This window comes from Alexandromys fortis, unplaced genomic scaffold (assembly GCF_014885135.2).
Source record: "Alexandromys fortis isolate MF-2015 unplaced genomic scaffold, M_Fortis_MF-2015_v1.1 scaffold_131, whole genome shotgun sequence".
Classification (NCBI taxonomy): domain Eukaryota; kingdom Metazoa; phylum Chordata; class Mammalia; order Rodentia; family Cricetidae; genus Alexandromys; species Alexandromys fortis.
In genome coordinates, this window is record NW_026068023.1 from 726,552 (window position 1) to 744,589 (window position 18,038).

Here is an 18,038-nt window from a genome sequence, read left to right on the forward strand (position 1 = left end):
GGGAAATGGGAGGCTGGGAGGAGGCGGAAGCTTTTTTTTTCTTTTTCTCAATAAAAAATTAAAAAAACAAGTAAGCTCAAACTCTCTGACCTCCAGTCTGGGTGGAATACATTTACATCTGTTGGTCCCCACAATGTTGTATGTCATATCCATTGGAGTTATCACCATTCATAACACTCTCATCAACAGAGACAGGGTGCGTTTCTAAAAGAAAGAAAGAACAGAATAAATCTCTCTTTCTAAGAATTCGCATTCTTCCTCTTTCCCACTTCTTTATAATCATGAGAATCACCTTGGTTACTTCTCTCTTTACATATTATCTCAACAAACAATATTAAAAATACTTTCACTGTAGCAATATGGCATCCAAAGTAGCAATGCGTTTCTATGATTGATTCAAGTGCTCCAAAGAGGAGAATAAATACAAGTCAAACAATGAGAAATTCTTGGTTCACTACAGCTGTTGGCCAGGTTTCCACCAAGCACTAACAAAGGAAATATCCTGGCAAAGGAAGGGCTGAGAGTGGCAGTTAGGGGACAAGAATAGAATGCCATTTGTCAGGGAAGCCCTTCTTTCTTAGCCTTGCTGAAAACTCTGAACCATCTAAACTTAGCCTAGAGTAAGAGCATTTTAAGCAATAGAAAACTGAATTAAAAATCAAAACATATGAACCCTAGCATATTAAATAACAACCGGGAACCTGGAGACAGGTTAGATTTTATAGGATTTAGTATAAGAGCTCCAAATATATCTTCATTACCTCTAACTACAGAAGTGTAGGGATGTTTTTCTGTCAACTTAGTGGCTTTTCTTGAGTCTACTGATATTTTAACCATTGTTGCAGCCTCGATATGTAGGTTTAAACTAAGTTTCAATCGTTCTATTTGCCAACAAAGACTTGGAAGTCAGATGTGGATGGGGGGGACGGGGGGGGTGAAAATCTGCTAGATCAGAAAACCTGAGAAGCAACCAGCTGAAATTGCTTTTTGGCCCACTTGTCCCAAAAACTAAAAAGGAGCACCAAACTCTAGTAATGCCATTTCCTTCCTTTTCATCTTCTCCATCCAAATTCCTTGCTTCTCTATGGCTAATTCATTTCAGGTAGTTGCTGGCCCTGCTTACCCCCTCCCCTGTTCAAGGATAACAGTCTCAGAGCATCACAGGTATCATACAACAATAAAGAACATTTCTCTTTATGATCAAGAGGAATATACTACCCTTACCTGAATTGAGATTGTTTACTTCGTCAGAACCACATTGCACTTCTTCCTCTGGCTGGGGAACCTGGACGCGTTGGTCTCCAGCGGCAGAGTATGTGTATCTTCTGGTCCCTAGTTTGGTGGCAGATCAGAGGGAAGAAAGGGATAAGTATGTGTGCATCCCCCGCCCCCCAGATTCTCCCTTGCATACTCTTCTTACTTTGGCTGTGTCTTCTCACTGAAGGTCACTCTAACCTAAGGGAGTGATTTGATGTGACTCCCATTTGCAGGATTGGGGAACTCTTCACTCTCCTTGCCACCTCAAGTTTAAGTTCAATTCTGATTCAGATGTGGAGAGCTGGGAGGTGGGGGGGGCGGTGAATGCATTATTCTGTGATAACTCTGTAAGTTCTGAGTGTTCTCTGTGTTTTTCTGTAGACCTGGAAGTGGGCAGATTTCCAGTGCAGAAGGTGTCATTGCTAAGCAGCATATGACACCCCATCTCCCATAATTTGAATTTAATCCAACCACAGGACCATTATCATAACCCAAAGGATGAACCTGGAAACAAGTTAGACTACTTGAGATGCACCATCTCTGGTTATTTCTAGTCAATTAAGTGGTGGGTGGAGCAATCAAGGCCAGCCTGCTTATTAGACTGGATCATCACAAGGTCAAAGTTGGTGAAATGATCCTGTGATGTCACCTTGAAACCTCATTCTCAATAATGGTTTTCCAGTAACCAAAATCTTTTACTTGCAAGAAACACATGCCTGGGACATGAGATTTATCTCAACCCCCAGGAAACCTGGGGCTTTCTTTGGGGCCAGATGGTGCTTTTGGAAGCCCTGTGCTGCTGTTGACACTAGTGGGCACAGGGATAGCTAGTGAACAGTCACACAAACCTGCTTCCTGAGTCTGCTTGGTGCTTGAACACCTTCCTGGATTCACATTTCCTGGAATGTGGAAGTAAACTAATCGCTAGTTTGTACAGATTCCTTCCAGGTCAAGTTCTGATCTTTGACGCACATTTCAATAGAAATCTAAGGATGGGTGGTCACAGTATCAGAAGGCATTGTTTTAAGTGATTATTGTACAATACAAGGTTGTTTCATGAAAATTAAGAAAATCGTTTTTTGATGTGTCAAGGATTTCAAAAAGTGACTCAAAATTATAGCAGTTTTTGAAAGCATCATACATAGAACAAGGTCTGTGCAGCACACAATTGAGTCTGGGGACATGAAGGAATTACCTGCATGAGGTGGAGGGTGGAGAATTATTAGGACTCAGGAATTATGCTGACCTGTCACCTGGTAGGATGCATTCAGGCAGTATCCTGACCCACCCAGGGTCCTACGACTGTTATGTCACTATGTAATCTGTGCACAGGTGCAAAAGTTGCCTTTAAGAGACAAGCTCTGCCCATTTCAGTTCTCTTTCCCACTGTTCTTCAGAAGAGACAAGCAGGTCTCTGTCCCCTTCTCTCTTTTCCCTCCATTCCCTTTAACTCAATAAACTCACTTAAGCTCTGTCTGCAGGGTGTTATATGTCTCTCGCCCACCCTAAGGCCTCTGGGTTCTCACCCACTCATGTTTTTTTTTGCATGCAGAATCATAACAGAGAAATCCATGATCTAATCACTACAAAGACAACTTTTTACAGCTTAGTTTTATTTCCTTCTAGCTATTTTTTTTTTCAGTGCAAGCGGATCGGATCATTCTGTTTACTATTTTAAATAATTTGAATTCTTTGTAAAAGAGCACCTATGATGTTCAATTCATTAAACCATCTTCCCTACTACTGATTAAAATAGTGAAAACCTGGGAATATTCACAGGAAGATACAGTGATTGTGCTTATATATGCCTTAACGTGCCTCTGACCTCTTGCTCGGAACAAATTTAAGAAGCAGAAGGAATGATTAGGTGAAAACGCAAAAGAGTGTTGATGGATTTTGATAAATTTTAGAAGGACTTGCGAAAAAAATAAGGTGTTTACATCCACAACCAGCAGTAATACAGGTGCTTTGTTAAAGTCAAATTCTCCATATTACCTTCAGCGTCATTGGAGTCTCTTCTCACTTTAGAGTAACAGCAATATGCTGCTGCTGGCAACATCAGAAGCAGTAAAAGTGATATCAAAGTTCCAACATGTTTATGCTGTAAAAGACTGGAAGCTGAATAAAACAAAGTAACAATGGCTGTGAACTGAAGGAAACATACCAAGCGAAACAAATGTGAGAAGGGTAGTGCCCGGGACAGATGTTTAAGATTGGTTATAGTGGCAAAGGGGACAGAATTAATATGGAGAATGATTCACGGAGTAAAAAATCCCTCAAAAAAAATTTAAAAGAAATAGTATAAGTAAACCATTGGTATAAATATGAGGCTGTTCTCAGCCTCTCTGTTATAAGAAACTTAGGGTCACTATAATGTCAATCAATTTGGGTCTAGGTAGATGGAAAAATTAGGAGAGAAACAAGTTTGAAAGCTCAAACAGCAAGCACTCAACTCTGCATTTTAATTTTCTATTGTTTTATATTATATCAGGAAATTAACATTTTTTTATTTATTTTCTTTTTTTTTTTTTAGAAAAAAGGACTGATTAAGAATGGAAACCTGTGTTAGCCTGTAGTTCGCCTCAGACCCTCATGCAAGAATCTTTCCACACTGGTCTGGAGAAGACAGTCCTAAGGGAACAGTGATAGGATATTGATAGTAATGGGATAAAGGCCTGGGGCTGATGGGGAATCTCATCAGCCAACAATCTTTAAGAGGTGAGACCAGGTTAGGGCATGACCTTTTGGGTACCCAGAGAAAAACACCAGGTGGCCCAGGGTTTGCTTTCTCTATGGTTCCTGTACTACACAACTGGGCTTGGACTTCTTGTTCTTGTTTCATGAGTTTGCCCCTTATAATAAAGAAAAATAGAATTGGTTTATCTTGGGGTTAGACTGGTGTTCTTTGACCTGTGTTATTTAATGGAGATAGATTAAACTAATATGTAAGAGTTAGCTAATAAAAAGTTAGAGCTAATGGGCCAAGCAGTGATTTAATTAATATAGTTTTGTGTGATTATTACGGGAGTCTAAGCATCCAGAAACCAATCAACAAGCAGTTTCCTACAACAAATTGGCATGTCAATGTGGTTAACTAAATCTACATAAAACCTATAAAGTTAAAAAGGAATCCTAGACACAAGAAAACAGAGTTAAGCAAGGTCGCCTTGAACACCCCTCAAAAAATTACTTTGCCCAATAAACATAAAAAAAAGTTTGAACAGAACTACACCCATATTCCCAAATATTGTCTATAAATGTTTATTTACATTTAAAGGGGGAATATGCTATAGAGATTTGCATTGGTATGGATCTTGGTTTATTTATACAAATTTAAGGTCAATTTTGTTATACATATTTCTGCTCTTGATTAAGGTATTGTGTTTGTGCAACTCATTTAAAAGTGTAATGTATAATTAAGAAATATAGGTTAATAGAAAATCAACTATAATAGTCAATTTGTAATCATGTTAGGTTTTCTAGATATATTTCAATTAGATACATATTCTTCAAATATTTTTGAGACCTTCAGAATATGGCATTTAAAATGTTTAAGTACTTAGGACTTTTCATGACAATGAGACACATCTGCTCTAGGCAGCACCAATTACTTCAAGAGAAAGATGGGTATCGAAGATGCTCCTTATGGAGTTGGTTAGCCATTTGGGCAAGAAAGTGCTCTTGCCTGGACGGTTGCATAAAATGGACATGCAGTGCCCACAGAGAGATGACTGCTGAACTTGCCTAAAAGTGAGATGATGCTTCAAGGTTCCAGTTTCACAAAAGAGTCTCCCAGAAGTTCTTCAGGATACAGAAAAAAGTGACTGACAAATTGCCAATATAGGCAAAACTGTGTTTAAAATTTCCTGCTTTGTGGAAAGGTCTGCTGGATACTATGGGCCTGTAGGCTAAAGATGGATGACCCAACAGTACAGAAAAACTTTGCATGATTGTCCAAGTAGTAAGATGTTTCTGTCATTCCTAGAGTTTTGAAAGTTGCTTACAATGTTCTTTCTGTTTCCTTAGGTAATAATATATCCTTCTGGAGTCTTTGATGGAGTTGAAGAACTTATATTTATAGTTATAATTTTCCTTAGTTATAATAAAATATAAAGTAGATATAAATGTTGTAACTGTAATTATTGCTTGATATCTGTTTTGTTATATGTAATTTTACTATGTTAAAGTTAAAAGCTTCCTTTTATGTTTAAACAGTAAAGGGAAGGTGACATGGGATTCCCTTCTGTATGCTGTGAATATCATTGGTTAATAAAGAAACTGTTTTGAGCCGTGATAGAGTAGAACAGAGCTGGGTGGTTAAAGCTAAGCTAAATGCTAGGAGAAAGAGTGGAGTCAAAGAAAAGCCATGTAGCCCTGCTAGAGACAGATGCCGAAACTTTTCCAGGTAAGCCACAGCCATGTGGCAATATACAGATTAATGGAGGTGGGTTAAATAAATATGTAAGAGTTAGCCAATAAGAAGCTAGAGCTAATGGGCCAAGCAGTGATTTAATTAAAATAGTTTCTGTGTGATTATTATGGGAGTCTAAGCAGCCAGGAACCAACAAGCAGCCTCCTCCAGCAAACTGGTAAAGGGGTTTGGATTACTAAAGTGAGACCCAGCTGATCTTACAATCCTACCGTATAGTAGGTGGTATTAGAGCACAAAGGCTGATGTAGGGTAGAAACAATGTTTATGCATTGTTTTTTAAAATGATTATCTCTATTTATATGTCACAAAGAAACAGTTCTGAATACAGTTGTTATTTAATAAGTCTGCTTTCTAACAAGGAAAATACTAATCTTTCCATTCAGTTGATAATTCTGAATATCTGTCTCTTGTGAGGAGGAAGAGTTTAGGTAAAGAGGACAGTTCAATTTCTAATGTGTATCCGGATGTCTGTTTTCCTTTCTGAAAATAGATCTGGAACAACATAATTACTTCACATTTTCTTCTTTGGCCTGTAGTCCCTTCCAGAGTAAAGAGATAAATACAAAGTCACATATTAACTCAGAAGGACAATTTAGACAAGATTGCTTAGGTCCCTTCAGCTCAATGAAACTTTCACTGAGCAGATCTAAACACTAGGAATTCAAAGTGGATTTCCAGTTTGCATGCTGTGGCCTCACAATAATACTTTCTCCAGCAAAACTACATCTAGTCCAATAAGTCCATACCTCCTAATGCTCATAATAGTGCCACTTACTATGCGCCAAGCATTCAAGCACTTGAGTCAATGGGGGTCATATGTATTCAAAGTACAACACTGCCTCATGCTTGTAGATCAAGATGTAAGCTCTCAGCTACTGCTCAATGTCATGCCTGCTGATCTACTGCCATGCTCCCTGCCATGATGGTCATGGACTTACCTTCTGAAACTGTAAGGCTCTCAATATGTTTTTCTTTGTTGTTGTTCTATATGTTGCCTTGGTCATGGTGTCTTAGTACAACAATAGAAAAAGTAACTAAGACAGAAGTTGGTACTAAGGAGTAGGCCCTTGCTGTGACCAGTTTCACCATGCTGGTTTTGAAGAGATGAGGTGGATTTGGGGATTTTTGGATTAGGAAAGTGGTTGAATACTATAAGCAGACCTAAGTAGGCTGTCATTATAGGAGCTTGGAAAATATCACCCAACTCAGAGTCCTGCAGATTCTGAGAAGAAGGAACTTGATCCTAAAGAGCAACAACAAATAAAGCTTAAGTTAATGTCATTCAAAGGGGGTCAAAAAGTCAGCAGAACTTGGCAGCACTGGCCACAGGGTTCTAGTTTTAGAGTTAGGAAAGATACAGGAGTAAGAGGTTATGGAATTTTTCTCTACAGTTAAGGAGAACTACTGACCTACTCTACTAGAGACCTTGCAGACTGGAGAAGTCTAGGTGGTTACCCCTTTCCACAAAATTCCACATTTTCTCACTGTCTCAGCACCTCCCCATACTATCCTTAGTTCCGTGCCCTACTTCCTGTGCTTCAACCTCTAGTAGGGCCAGAGATTCTCTGCTTTAGCAGGGAATTGGGAGAAGCCCAAGTATGCTGCCAGCCAACCAAACTCCCCCAGTCTTAGACCATCTCAAGTTCCCTCATTTCTATCACCAGTCCCGCACCCTCCTAATTTTTTTACCCTAACTTCCAAATGGAACAGATACTCCCCAATCCACCAGAGACCACACAAATTGGAAGAAGTCTAGGCCACCCAGACCATAAGACCAAAGAGGAAACAGAAACCAAGGAACAAAACACCCATCCAAAAAGACAAACTCAGGAATCAATACCTAGACTTTTAATTAACCCAAACTCAAATGTCTAGAAGTCAGCATAAAAACACAAGAAATAGCAGCCTAGGAAATATGTAACCACCAGAGCCCAACTATTCTACTACAGCAAGTTCTGAATATTACAACACAAGAGAAACACAAGAAAAAGACCTTAAAGTTAACTTTATGAAGATGATTAAAGAACTTAGGGAGGAAATGAATAAATCCTTCAAGAAAATTCAGGAAAATACAAACAATTGGAGGAAATGAATAAATTTCTTAAAGAAGGCAAAAAAAAAATAGAAAAGTTGAAGGAACTGAATAAAACTGATCAAGAGCTAAAGATGGAAATAGAAGCAATAAAGAAAACACAAATGGGCCGGGCGGTGGTGGCATACACCTTTAATCCCAGCACTTGGGAGGGAGAGGCAGGCAGATCTATATGAATTTAAGCCCAGCCTGGTCTACAAGAGTTAGTTCCAGGACAGGCTCAAAAGCCACAAAGAAACCCTGTCTCGAAAAACCAAAGAGAAAGAGAGAGATTCAGAAATATTCAATAAAATATTCCCAAACTTAATTCAAGAACACACCATCCATCATGATCAAGTTGGTTTTATCCCAGAGATAAAGGCCTGGTTTAATATATGGAAATCTGACAATGTAATACACTATATAAACAAACTGCAAAAACAAAAACATTATCATCTCATTAGATGTTAAGAAGGCCTTTGACAAAAATCCAACACCCTGACATGATGAAAATATAAGAGAAATCATGGATACAATGGACATACCTAAACATAATAAAAGCAGTTTATACCAGGCCAATAACCAAAAATCAATTAAAAGAAGAGAAACTCAAGGCAATTTCACTAAAACCAGAATCAAGACAAGGCTGTTCACTCTCTCCATACCTATTCAATATGGTACTTGAAGCTCTACCTGAAGCAATAAAACAACTGAAGGAGATAAGGGGACACAAATTGAAAAGAAAGAAATCAAAGTATGACTATTTGCATATGATTGATAGTGTATACAAGCAACTCCAAAAAGTCTACCAGGAAATTTTTACAGCTGATCCACACCTTTAGCAAAATGGCTGAATACAAGATTAACAACAACAATAGCAACAACAAAAATCAGTAAACCACCTATATACAAAGGAGAAATGGCTTGAGAAAGAAATTAGGGAACAACACCCTTCACCCTTCACAATAGCCACAAAGGGACTATCATGAGGTAAGTCTAGCCAAACAAGTGAAACACTTGTATAACAAGAACTTCAAGTCTTTGAAGGAAGAAATTGAAGAAGATACACAAAGTTGGAAACATCTCCCATGCTCATGGACTGGTAGAATTAGCAAAAGTAAAATGTCATTTCATCCAAAGCAATCAACAGATTCAATGCAACCCCCCTCAAAATTTCCAGTACAAATCTTTACAGACCTTGAAAGAACAATACCCAACTTCATATGGAAAACCAAAATACCCAGGATAGCTGAAACAATCAAATACAAGAAAAGAACTTCGAGAGGTATCACCCTCTCTGATTTCAAGCTGTACTACAGAGCTATAGTAATAAAAACCTTATGGTATTGGCATAAAAACAGACAAGTTGATCAATGGAATTGAATCAAAGACCCACTTATTCACCACACACCTATGGACACTTGTTTTTTGATAAAGAATCCAGAATTATGCAATGGAAAAAAAGAAACATCTTTAACAAATGGTGCTAGCATACTGGATGTCAACATGTAGAAGAATGCAAATAGATTCATATCTATTGCCCTGCACAAAGCTCAACTTCAAGTGGATCAAAGACTTCAACATAAATCCAGATACACGGAACCTAGTAGACGAGAAAGTGGAAAATAGCCTTGGACACATTGGCATAGGAGATAACTTCCTGAATATAACATCAGTAGCACGGAAACTGAGATCAATAATTAATCAATAGGACCTCATGAAACTGATAAGCTTCTGTAAAGCAAAGGATACTGGCAATAGGACAAAATGATAGCCTATAAAATGGGAAAATACCTTCACCAACCCCACATCTGACAGAGGGCTGATCTCCAAAATATATAAAGAACTTAAGAAACTAGACATCAAAAATAAATAATCCGATTAAAAAATAGGGTACAGATCTAAACAGAATTCTCAGCAGAAGAATCTCAAAGGGCCAAGATATACTTAAAGAATTGTCCAACATCCTTAACCATTAGAGAAATGCAAATTGAAACAACTCTGAGATTCTGTCTTACTCCAGTCAGAACAGCTAATATCAAAAACACTAGTGGCAGCTCATGCATGTGAGGATGTGGTGTAAGGGGAATACCCCTCCAATGTGGTGGAAGTACATACTTGTACAGCTCCTTTGAAAATCAATATGGCAGTTTCTCAGAAAATTGGAAATTAATTTACCATAAGAAGCCCAGCTATACCTCTCATGAGCATATACTCAAAAGATACTCCATCCTACCACAAAGACACTTACTCAGCTATGTTCATAGAAACTTTATTCATAATATCTAGAAACTGGGAACAACCTAGATGTCCCTCAAATAAAAATGGATAAAGAAAAGCCATTTACACAATGGATTACTACTCAACTGTTAAAAAAGAAAATCATGAAATTTGCAAGCAAATGGGTGGAACCAAAAAGATCATCTTGAGTAAGGTAACCCAGACCCAGAAAGACAAATGTGGCATGTACTTATTTATAAGTGGATATTAACTATAAAGTAAAGGATAGCCATGCTATAGTCCACAGACCCAGAAAGGCAAAGTAACAAGGAGACTCAAGGGTGAATGCATGAATCTCTCTGGGAAGGGGAAATAGAACAGATATTGTGGGTGGACTGAAGGCAGATGGAGACAGGCAGCAGGAGGCATCATGTGGGGGAAAGATAGAGAGGGAGTACTGGGAGAAACAACTTGAATTCAGAGGACAATTTGGGGCAAGGTAAGAAACCTGGTGCAATGAAAACACCCACAAAACCATTAGGGTGACACAAGTTAAGACTCCTAATAACGGGGATATAAAGTCTGAACTGACCATCTCATGTAACCAGGCAAAATTTCCAGTGGTTTGGGATCACAACTTAGCCACAAAACCTTCGAGCTACAACTTGACCTGCTAGCAAGATGTGCTGGGGCAAAGGTGGCACAGAAATTGTGAAAGTGGCCAACCAATGATGTGTTCTGCTTGAGACCCATGTCATGAGAGTGAGCCTATCCCTGAAACTGCCTGAGAGATCAGAAACCAGAGGCTGGACAGCCCAGAGACCAAGGATAGAACCAGAAAAGCCCTGGGATAGAAGTAAATCAAATGATTCCTAATGATATTCTGCTATACTCATAGACAGGAGCCTGGCATAATCACCATCAGAGAGGCTCCACCCAGATGCAGAGACCCACAGTCAAACATTAGGCAGACAGGGAGAAAGGACTGTAGGAGCCAGAGCAGTCAAGGACACCACACAAAAGCCCACATAATCAACAAACTTGGACTCACAAGGGCTCACAGAGACTGAACTGAGAACCAGGGAGCCTGCATGGGACTAACCTAGGACCTCTGCATGTGCTGTAGTTGTGTAGCTTCATGTTTTTGTGGGGCTCTTAATGGGGATCAGGGGCTGTTTCTGACTCTTTTTTTCTGCTCTTGGGACCGTTTGCCTCCTACTGGGTTGCCTCATCCAGTCTTAATGCCTAATTATACTGCAATTTGATATGCAATATTTGGCTGATATTCCTGAGAGGCCTATTCTTTTCTGAAGGGAAGTGGGAGAGACAAGGAACTAGGAGGAGAGGCGGGAGGTAAACTGTGGTCAGGATGTAATATATGAAAGGATAAATTAGTAAAAATAAATTTAAAGGTGAACTTTTGAAACCAGACATATAGCAGGGTACTCCCTGCATGGACGTCTAGAAGGGCCATTGGGTGAAGCTCTGAGGGTGAAGCCTGTATTGTGTTAGAGACCCCAAGATGCTGGAAATGTGAGAGCCAAGGATAACTATATACAGAGAGTAGAACCATCTCAAAAGAACGAAGTGTTTTGCAGTCAGAAAACTAGAAGTGCAAAGCGATTTAAGCCATTTGACATCAGACATAGAGTGAAATGATTTGGTGTTGGATCTGTTAGGTTTCAGTTTTGACTTTATAGCAGGTAATAGTTAAAGGATCATCTTAATCTTCGAAGAAACTGGACTTTTAAATAGTCTTAAGACTGAAAGACTATAAGGAATTTTGAAGTTGGACTGGATGCACTTTGCACTGCAACAAGGACACAAGTTTATGGGGACTAGGGAGAAGAATATAGCGGTATGAATAAGAATGGCCCCGACAGGTTCATATATTTAAATGCTTGGTCCTTGGTGGAACTATTTGAGAAGGATTAGGAAGTGTGGCTTTGTTGGAGAAGGTGTGTCTCTGTGGGTAGGCTTTGAAGTTTCAAAAGTTCATGTCTTTCCCACTTAGCTTAGTTCTCTCTCTCTCTCTCTCTCTCTCTCTCTCTCTCTCTCTCTCTCTCTCTGTCACTTGCTTGTAGATAAGATGTAAGCTCTCAGCTATTTCTCTAGTACCATGCTAGTCTGTCCATTGCTATGCTACCTTCCATAATGGCCATGGGCTCTAACCCTCTAGAACTGTGATCCCAAATTAAACGCTTCCTTTTGTGAGTTGTCTTGTTCATAGTGCTTTGTCACGGCAATAGAAAAGGAACTAAGAAACCAAGCCTCAGTGAAAAATTCTTTTCCAGTACCATGACTGTTCATTCTGGTCTCTTCCCTGATAGAATGCTTATGCTTTGCCTCTTCTTGGGGAGTGTGGGAAGACTCTTTCCCTGGCCATACTTGACAGGGTGTGTTTGAGGATGCAAGGTTCAAAAGAATAAAAATAAAAAAAAAAACTTTTCCATAGATGGAATTTTCCTGTTGCTTCACTTTGGCTGCACTGAAAACTGAATCTCTGCTTAAGAAGATGGGGCACGTGTGGTCTTCACACATTTGCTTCCTGGTTGTTTTTCTATACTCCAAAATGAATCCAGTACGAGGCAACAGTTTTAAAAATAGAATTTGGGCTTCACTGCATTTTACATAAAACCAACACTCTTAATGGAGAGAAAAGTAGGAAGTTTAAATGCATCCTTATTTTTCTTATTTTCTACATCATCAAAAGGAGTTTTATCATTCAGCTTAGAAGCTTTCTTTGGAAGCGACATAACACATGGATAACTAAAAATTTATGAAACATGTAATAATTTTAACAGTCTCAAATATCCTTATCGAGGGATGAAAGAGAGCTGTTAGTGTTTCCTCTATTCCAGGGTGGTAGAAGAATGGCGGGGAGGCTAGCCACCTCACCCAGGAAGCCAATTTCACGTCACGTATTCCGAGTCTGGTCAGTGAACTAGGAATAGTTCTTATAAACAAAGAATTTTGGCAACTGACTGCAGTGAAAAGTGATCCAAACCAGGCACATTCTTCATGCTTGAAATACCATGTGGCTGTTTCCACCAGATTAACAGACATTACCATGTTTCCCAGCATCCAGCAGTTCCCAACTCTAACTTCCTCTGTGCCTACAGCCTCAACTCCTCAACATGAAGGTATATAGTACACACAGTAGTGAAGAGGAGTTGAAGGTACTAGAGCCACCAAAATGCACATTTTCCTTCATTTCAAAACATAGAAAGAAGAAAAGGTAATCTTCTAAGAGTAACTTTGATCAAAAGATGGCATGTCATCTACCACCATGAGCAAAGGTATCTCCATCAATGACATCGTGAAAAGTCTTAACAAACCTTTGTTGCAACTTACCTACTTGCAGCCTGTGGACGGTGAGTAATGTGTACTCAGTAGAAGAAACATTACACAAGTATTCCCCACTGTCTGAAGCACGAAGATCTTTCAATATTAAGGAGAAGTCACTATGATATCTCAGCTCTTTATTCTCTGAGAATTGAGGGTCATTAGTAGCTGTGTCCTGTGAAGAGTTCGGATGCCAATCCAAGATAAAGGATGCCCCATTTACTACCTTGGACCAAGAAACTTGGAAGTCTTGATTTAGTAGAAAAAACTTGTGGCTGGTTGTACACCAGAGAGAAATAGAGTCACTTTCATTCTTCTGATGACTACCTAACAGAAACAAAAAAGGAAACTAGTAACGACCAAACTGTTGGGTGGATTTGGTAAATTTCACTTAAGATTAGGAAAGAATACAAGCTACAGTACTGATGTCTGTAGGAAAAGCATTCTCATGTCTGTATTATAGAGTTTCACACACGAGAAGCTGCCCTGGTTCTATTGTAAAGCTTCCCTCTAAGGTTATAGTAGACCTTCAAGTTGTGCTGGAATGGTGTCTTCCAGGGAGGAAAACTCCTGAATTTTAGCTCTTCTACCCTGAAGAAGCACTCTGGAGCATTAGACCTGATGCTAAGTGGGCAGCCTGAGGTCAGTTCCCAGGAGCCACGTGGTGGAAGGAGAGAACCAAGTCCTGCAAATTATTCTCTGACTTCCTCATGTTCAATCTAGCATTATGTTGCCCCCAATAAGTAAAATAAAAAATAAAAATGCTTTTAGAGATCAATGTTTAAAACCCAACAATAATCATAGTTAAACTTAATAAGTCTTTGAACTGGAGAGAATCAGGGGCTGTGATCTGCTAAAAGACACATATTCCTGTGTAGATGGGAAATCCTGTTTGGAAGAAGAACCATAGAAGGATAAACATTCATGGACAGATCTCCAGTGTTTTCACTCAGTGTAAAAGTGCCTACTGAGGTACTATTTTATGAATAGGACCTGATGCTCAGAACCAATGTGGTCAAATTATCAAAGAAAGATGGGTTTTCTTTCTTGTTTTCTTATAGAGCTGTACCAAGCACCTTCCAGCCTCTAATATAGCACTGTACACAGAAAGTCCAGTGGAACCTACCTGCCAATGTCCACTCTCCTCTCCATGTTTGATTGAGAAGTGAATTTTCAATAGTACACTCAAAAGACGAATTTGATCCTGTAATATTCAGTGTACTACTAATATTAAAAGGGCCTGGAGCTCCGGTTACTTGTGAACTGCTTTCAGAGACATTTGTATTGTCCATTTTCCATGTGACATGTGGATAAGGGTAAACCCTCGGGATACTGCATACCAGAAAGCTCTCTGTGTTCCTCTTTTCATAGTTTATTAAAGGTGTGTGAAAAGCTGCACAAAGCAAACAGTGAGTTATGAAGAATTGGGCCATTAGTTCCTTTATCAATACCTTTGTAATAAAGGCTAAATTTTACGAACAAAGTCTCTTAATTACTTAAAGAAAAAATAACCCCCCAGAAAAACTAAAGAAGCTGATGATTGTGTATTGTCCAGAAAGAATATAAAGAACATGCATGATACACAACAAATAATCACTATTCTCTAGACCCTTCTCTGACAAATGCAATGGCCTCACTAAGCAAGGAAGTGGGGTCAAAATCTTTAGAGTTCAGGCAGCACTTTCTGGATTTCTTAGCTACTAAATCAGCCAACTTAAGTTTTATTTTTTAAAATACAATTTTGAGTCAAGATATAAAACAGTCAAGTAAGTCAGAGGAAGAAAGAATAAGAATTAAATTTTAAAAATATGTTAGATGATATCCCCCTGACTCATACAATACTGTACAGCACTCTATTATACAGAACACTAGAGCTGTGCACACACTTACATGCACTCATATTCACTTGCCAGAGTACTTAAAAAATGTGATTTTTCTTCCGGTCTACTAATGTATAGCAAATATTGCAATAGAATAAGTCATATTATTTTTGTGATTTCCTGAAGCATATGAAAGCAGTTCTATATTATATACAAAGTCACTTACATATGCAATAGATTTATAATTGCTTTGTTTCATTTGAAACAGGTTCTCTTTATGGAGTAGTCTGGCCTCAAGTCATGGATCCTATTTTTTTCTCTTTCTTTCTTTCTTTCTTTCTTTCTTTCTTTCTTTCTTTCTTTCTTTCTTTCTTTCTTTCTTTCCCTTTTTCTTTTTTCAAGACAGAATTTCTGGATGTATTTCTGGCTGTCCTGAAACTCACTCTGTAGACCAGGCTATCCTTGAACTCACAGAGATCCACCTGCCTCTGTCTCCCTAGTGCTAGTATTAAAGTGTGCGCCCCACCACCCAGCAATAGATCCTATCTTTTCAACCTCCCTAGTGCTAGAATTATAAGTACATGTCACCACCTTCTGTTCTGTAATAATAGCATTATGTCTTAAGCGCTATTCTCAGCAACTGAGACATCTACGTCACAACCCTCCTCTAAAAGCTCAGTGGCCGAAGTAGAAGAAGTGAAGAAAGACTGTAAAAATTACAGGTTGTGGAGGACTGAGGTAAAGTAGTGTCTTCTGGGGATGACAGAACAATTACATTCATGAACTTACAAAAGCTATGGTTGTCTACACAAGACCTGCAAAAAATCAAGCCAATGTGGGGAAGGCAAGGCCTGAGCCTCCATGCTGGCTGAGAAGTTACTGTTGATCAGGCTAGGGAAGGGATCATTTTCTTTACGAGTATGACCCCCTAGTAGGTTGACCATAGTCTAGTAGATGGGCACCATACTCATACATATAAGGGAAGCACTAATTACATACAGTGGGTTATTTAAAAAGAAAAAAACAAACAGGAAGTTGGGAAGGGAACATAGATCCAAGAGAAGTTAGAAACAGGGAAGGGGATTGGATATGATCAAAATACATTGCAAACTGGTATAAATGAAAACAGTATATGTATTTAAAACTACAAAATACGACTGAACTAACAACAAATTCGTAATAGCAGCAAAACTGACTGTGAAATAAAGAATACTATCTAACGACTATGTCAACACTAACAAGCCATATCAACAAGAATTCTTGGTAGGACGATTAATTATGAATAGGCCATGATATTATTTCTATTATTTCTTAAGTTTAAATTGTATTTTAGTTTAATTAAACATAAACTTAACCTTTGGCAACCATGAGTACATTAATCAAATAGTATGATTAGAGTTACAAAACAGTTACTGCAGAGACGATAAAGTGATGCAATACGAACAGTAAGTTCTATTTTATTCCAAAAGGGCCAACTTAGAACCTAGACAACAAAGAAGACCCCAAGAGAGACATACATAGACCTGCATAAGAAGGAGAGAAAGACAAGATCTCCTGAGTAAATTGGGAGTGTAGGGGGTCACAGCAGAGGGTAGAAGGGGAGGAAAGGAGGGAAGAAGAAAAAAATATAAAGGTCAATAAAAACAATTTAAAAGGCAACTTAAATTCATTATTTCTTGTCACCATGGTGGAAGAGATGTTTAGGGCTGATAATATTCAGTGTTGTTAGAACTACTAAGGAAATGAATGTACTTAGGCTGCTAATGTTATTGGAATATTAAAACCTTACTTCTGGTATTTTTATTTCCGATAATTTGTCATCATTTTATGTATCTATAAAGACATACACCATAACAGAGTCTGTGATTAAAAAAAAAAACACCATGGAAGCCCTGAACAGTTACCAACTTGGGGAATGGATATATGAATCATCACAGGCCCATACTATGAAATATTGTACACTGGGCACTGTCTGTGATATTATACATTGAAATAATGAGGTAGATTTGTAGGAAGTGACTTGAAAATATCTTACCATATTAAGTTCAGAAAAAGCTCTTTCAGAATTATATCAAATTATATCATTACACCTTATTAAAATTTGCATGCTCACTTACCTCCCACTTTTAGCACCACTGTGTTTTCAGTATGTGTACTTGTTGTTCCCACGTAGCAGATATAAATTCCTTCATCCTGGAGACTCAATCTTCTGACAGTTAAAGAGGCATTCCCATTGTTAATTTCACTATGAACGAGGGATGTCCTGTGTGCATATCTAAAATGCTGTTTTTTCAATTGGTCCTTGCCATTGTAGTAACTGTGAACATAGTTATCTTGACTTATCCAGTGAATTACAACTTGAAACCCACTTGTGAACAGGCAAGGGAGAATGACATCTTCATCATATCTTCCAAGAATGAGTTGCTCGTTATTATGGTTACGGTGACTGAAGAGGACCGGGAGGAATACGTCTAACATGCAGAGCAGAGACAAAATGAACAGGTTAATGGCAGGTGCTTGTCAGGGTTTATGTCAGGACTTCCTGAGAGAACTTCCTAGAAAAACAGCCTGACCACATCTCAAAAAGCTCTGGCTTGCTAGTCATTGGAAACAAACCCTGACTCTGTGACAGAGTATCTTCCCTTTCAGTTGAATTGAGTCAAAATAACTATGAGATTGGCAAAGTCCAAGGCTTAAGCATATTAGCTTGTGACCCTCTTGACCAGCAGCCTGCCTCTCTCCAAATCACTGCTGTGGTACTGGGAAGAGTGAATTCATAAGAATTCATCTTTGATATCTACTGCAATATTAGTTAGGTTTTGAAACTAACTAGATCCAGAAGACCAGAAAATAGGGGAGAAATTAGTTTTACTTAGTCAATAAATATGTGGAG

General features: G+C 38.6%; 1 protein-coding gene across 4 annotated transcripts in view; it reads right to left on the reverse strand.

The window, feature by feature from the left end:
* The window catches only part of Hhla2 (HHLA2 member of B7 family), an 85,523-nt gene that overhangs the window by 3,445 nt on the left and 64,040 nt on the right, over nt 1–18,038 (reverse strand). For 3 of the 4 annotated variants that reach the window (XM_050163444.1, XM_050163443.1, XM_050163445.1), the window contains 6 exons: nt 17,263–17,616; nt 14,448–14,718; nt 13,335–13,648; nt 3,253–3,375; nt 1,225–1,332; nt 91–204 (listed from right to left, as the gene is read on the reverse strand). In XM_050163444.1, the coding sequence (XP_050019401.1) occupies nt 113–204; nt 1,225–1,332; nt 3,253–3,375; nt 13,335–13,648; nt 14,448–14,718; nt 17,263–17,616 (1,262 nt within the window). In that variant the 3' untranslated portion in view covers nt 91–112. Of the gene's footprint in view, nt 1–90; nt 205–1,224; nt 1,333–3,252; nt 3,376–13,334; nt 13,653–14,447; nt 14,719–17,262; nt 17,617–18,038 lie in introns of all 4 variants that reach the window. The other variant, XM_050163447.1, reaches the window with a different exon arrangement.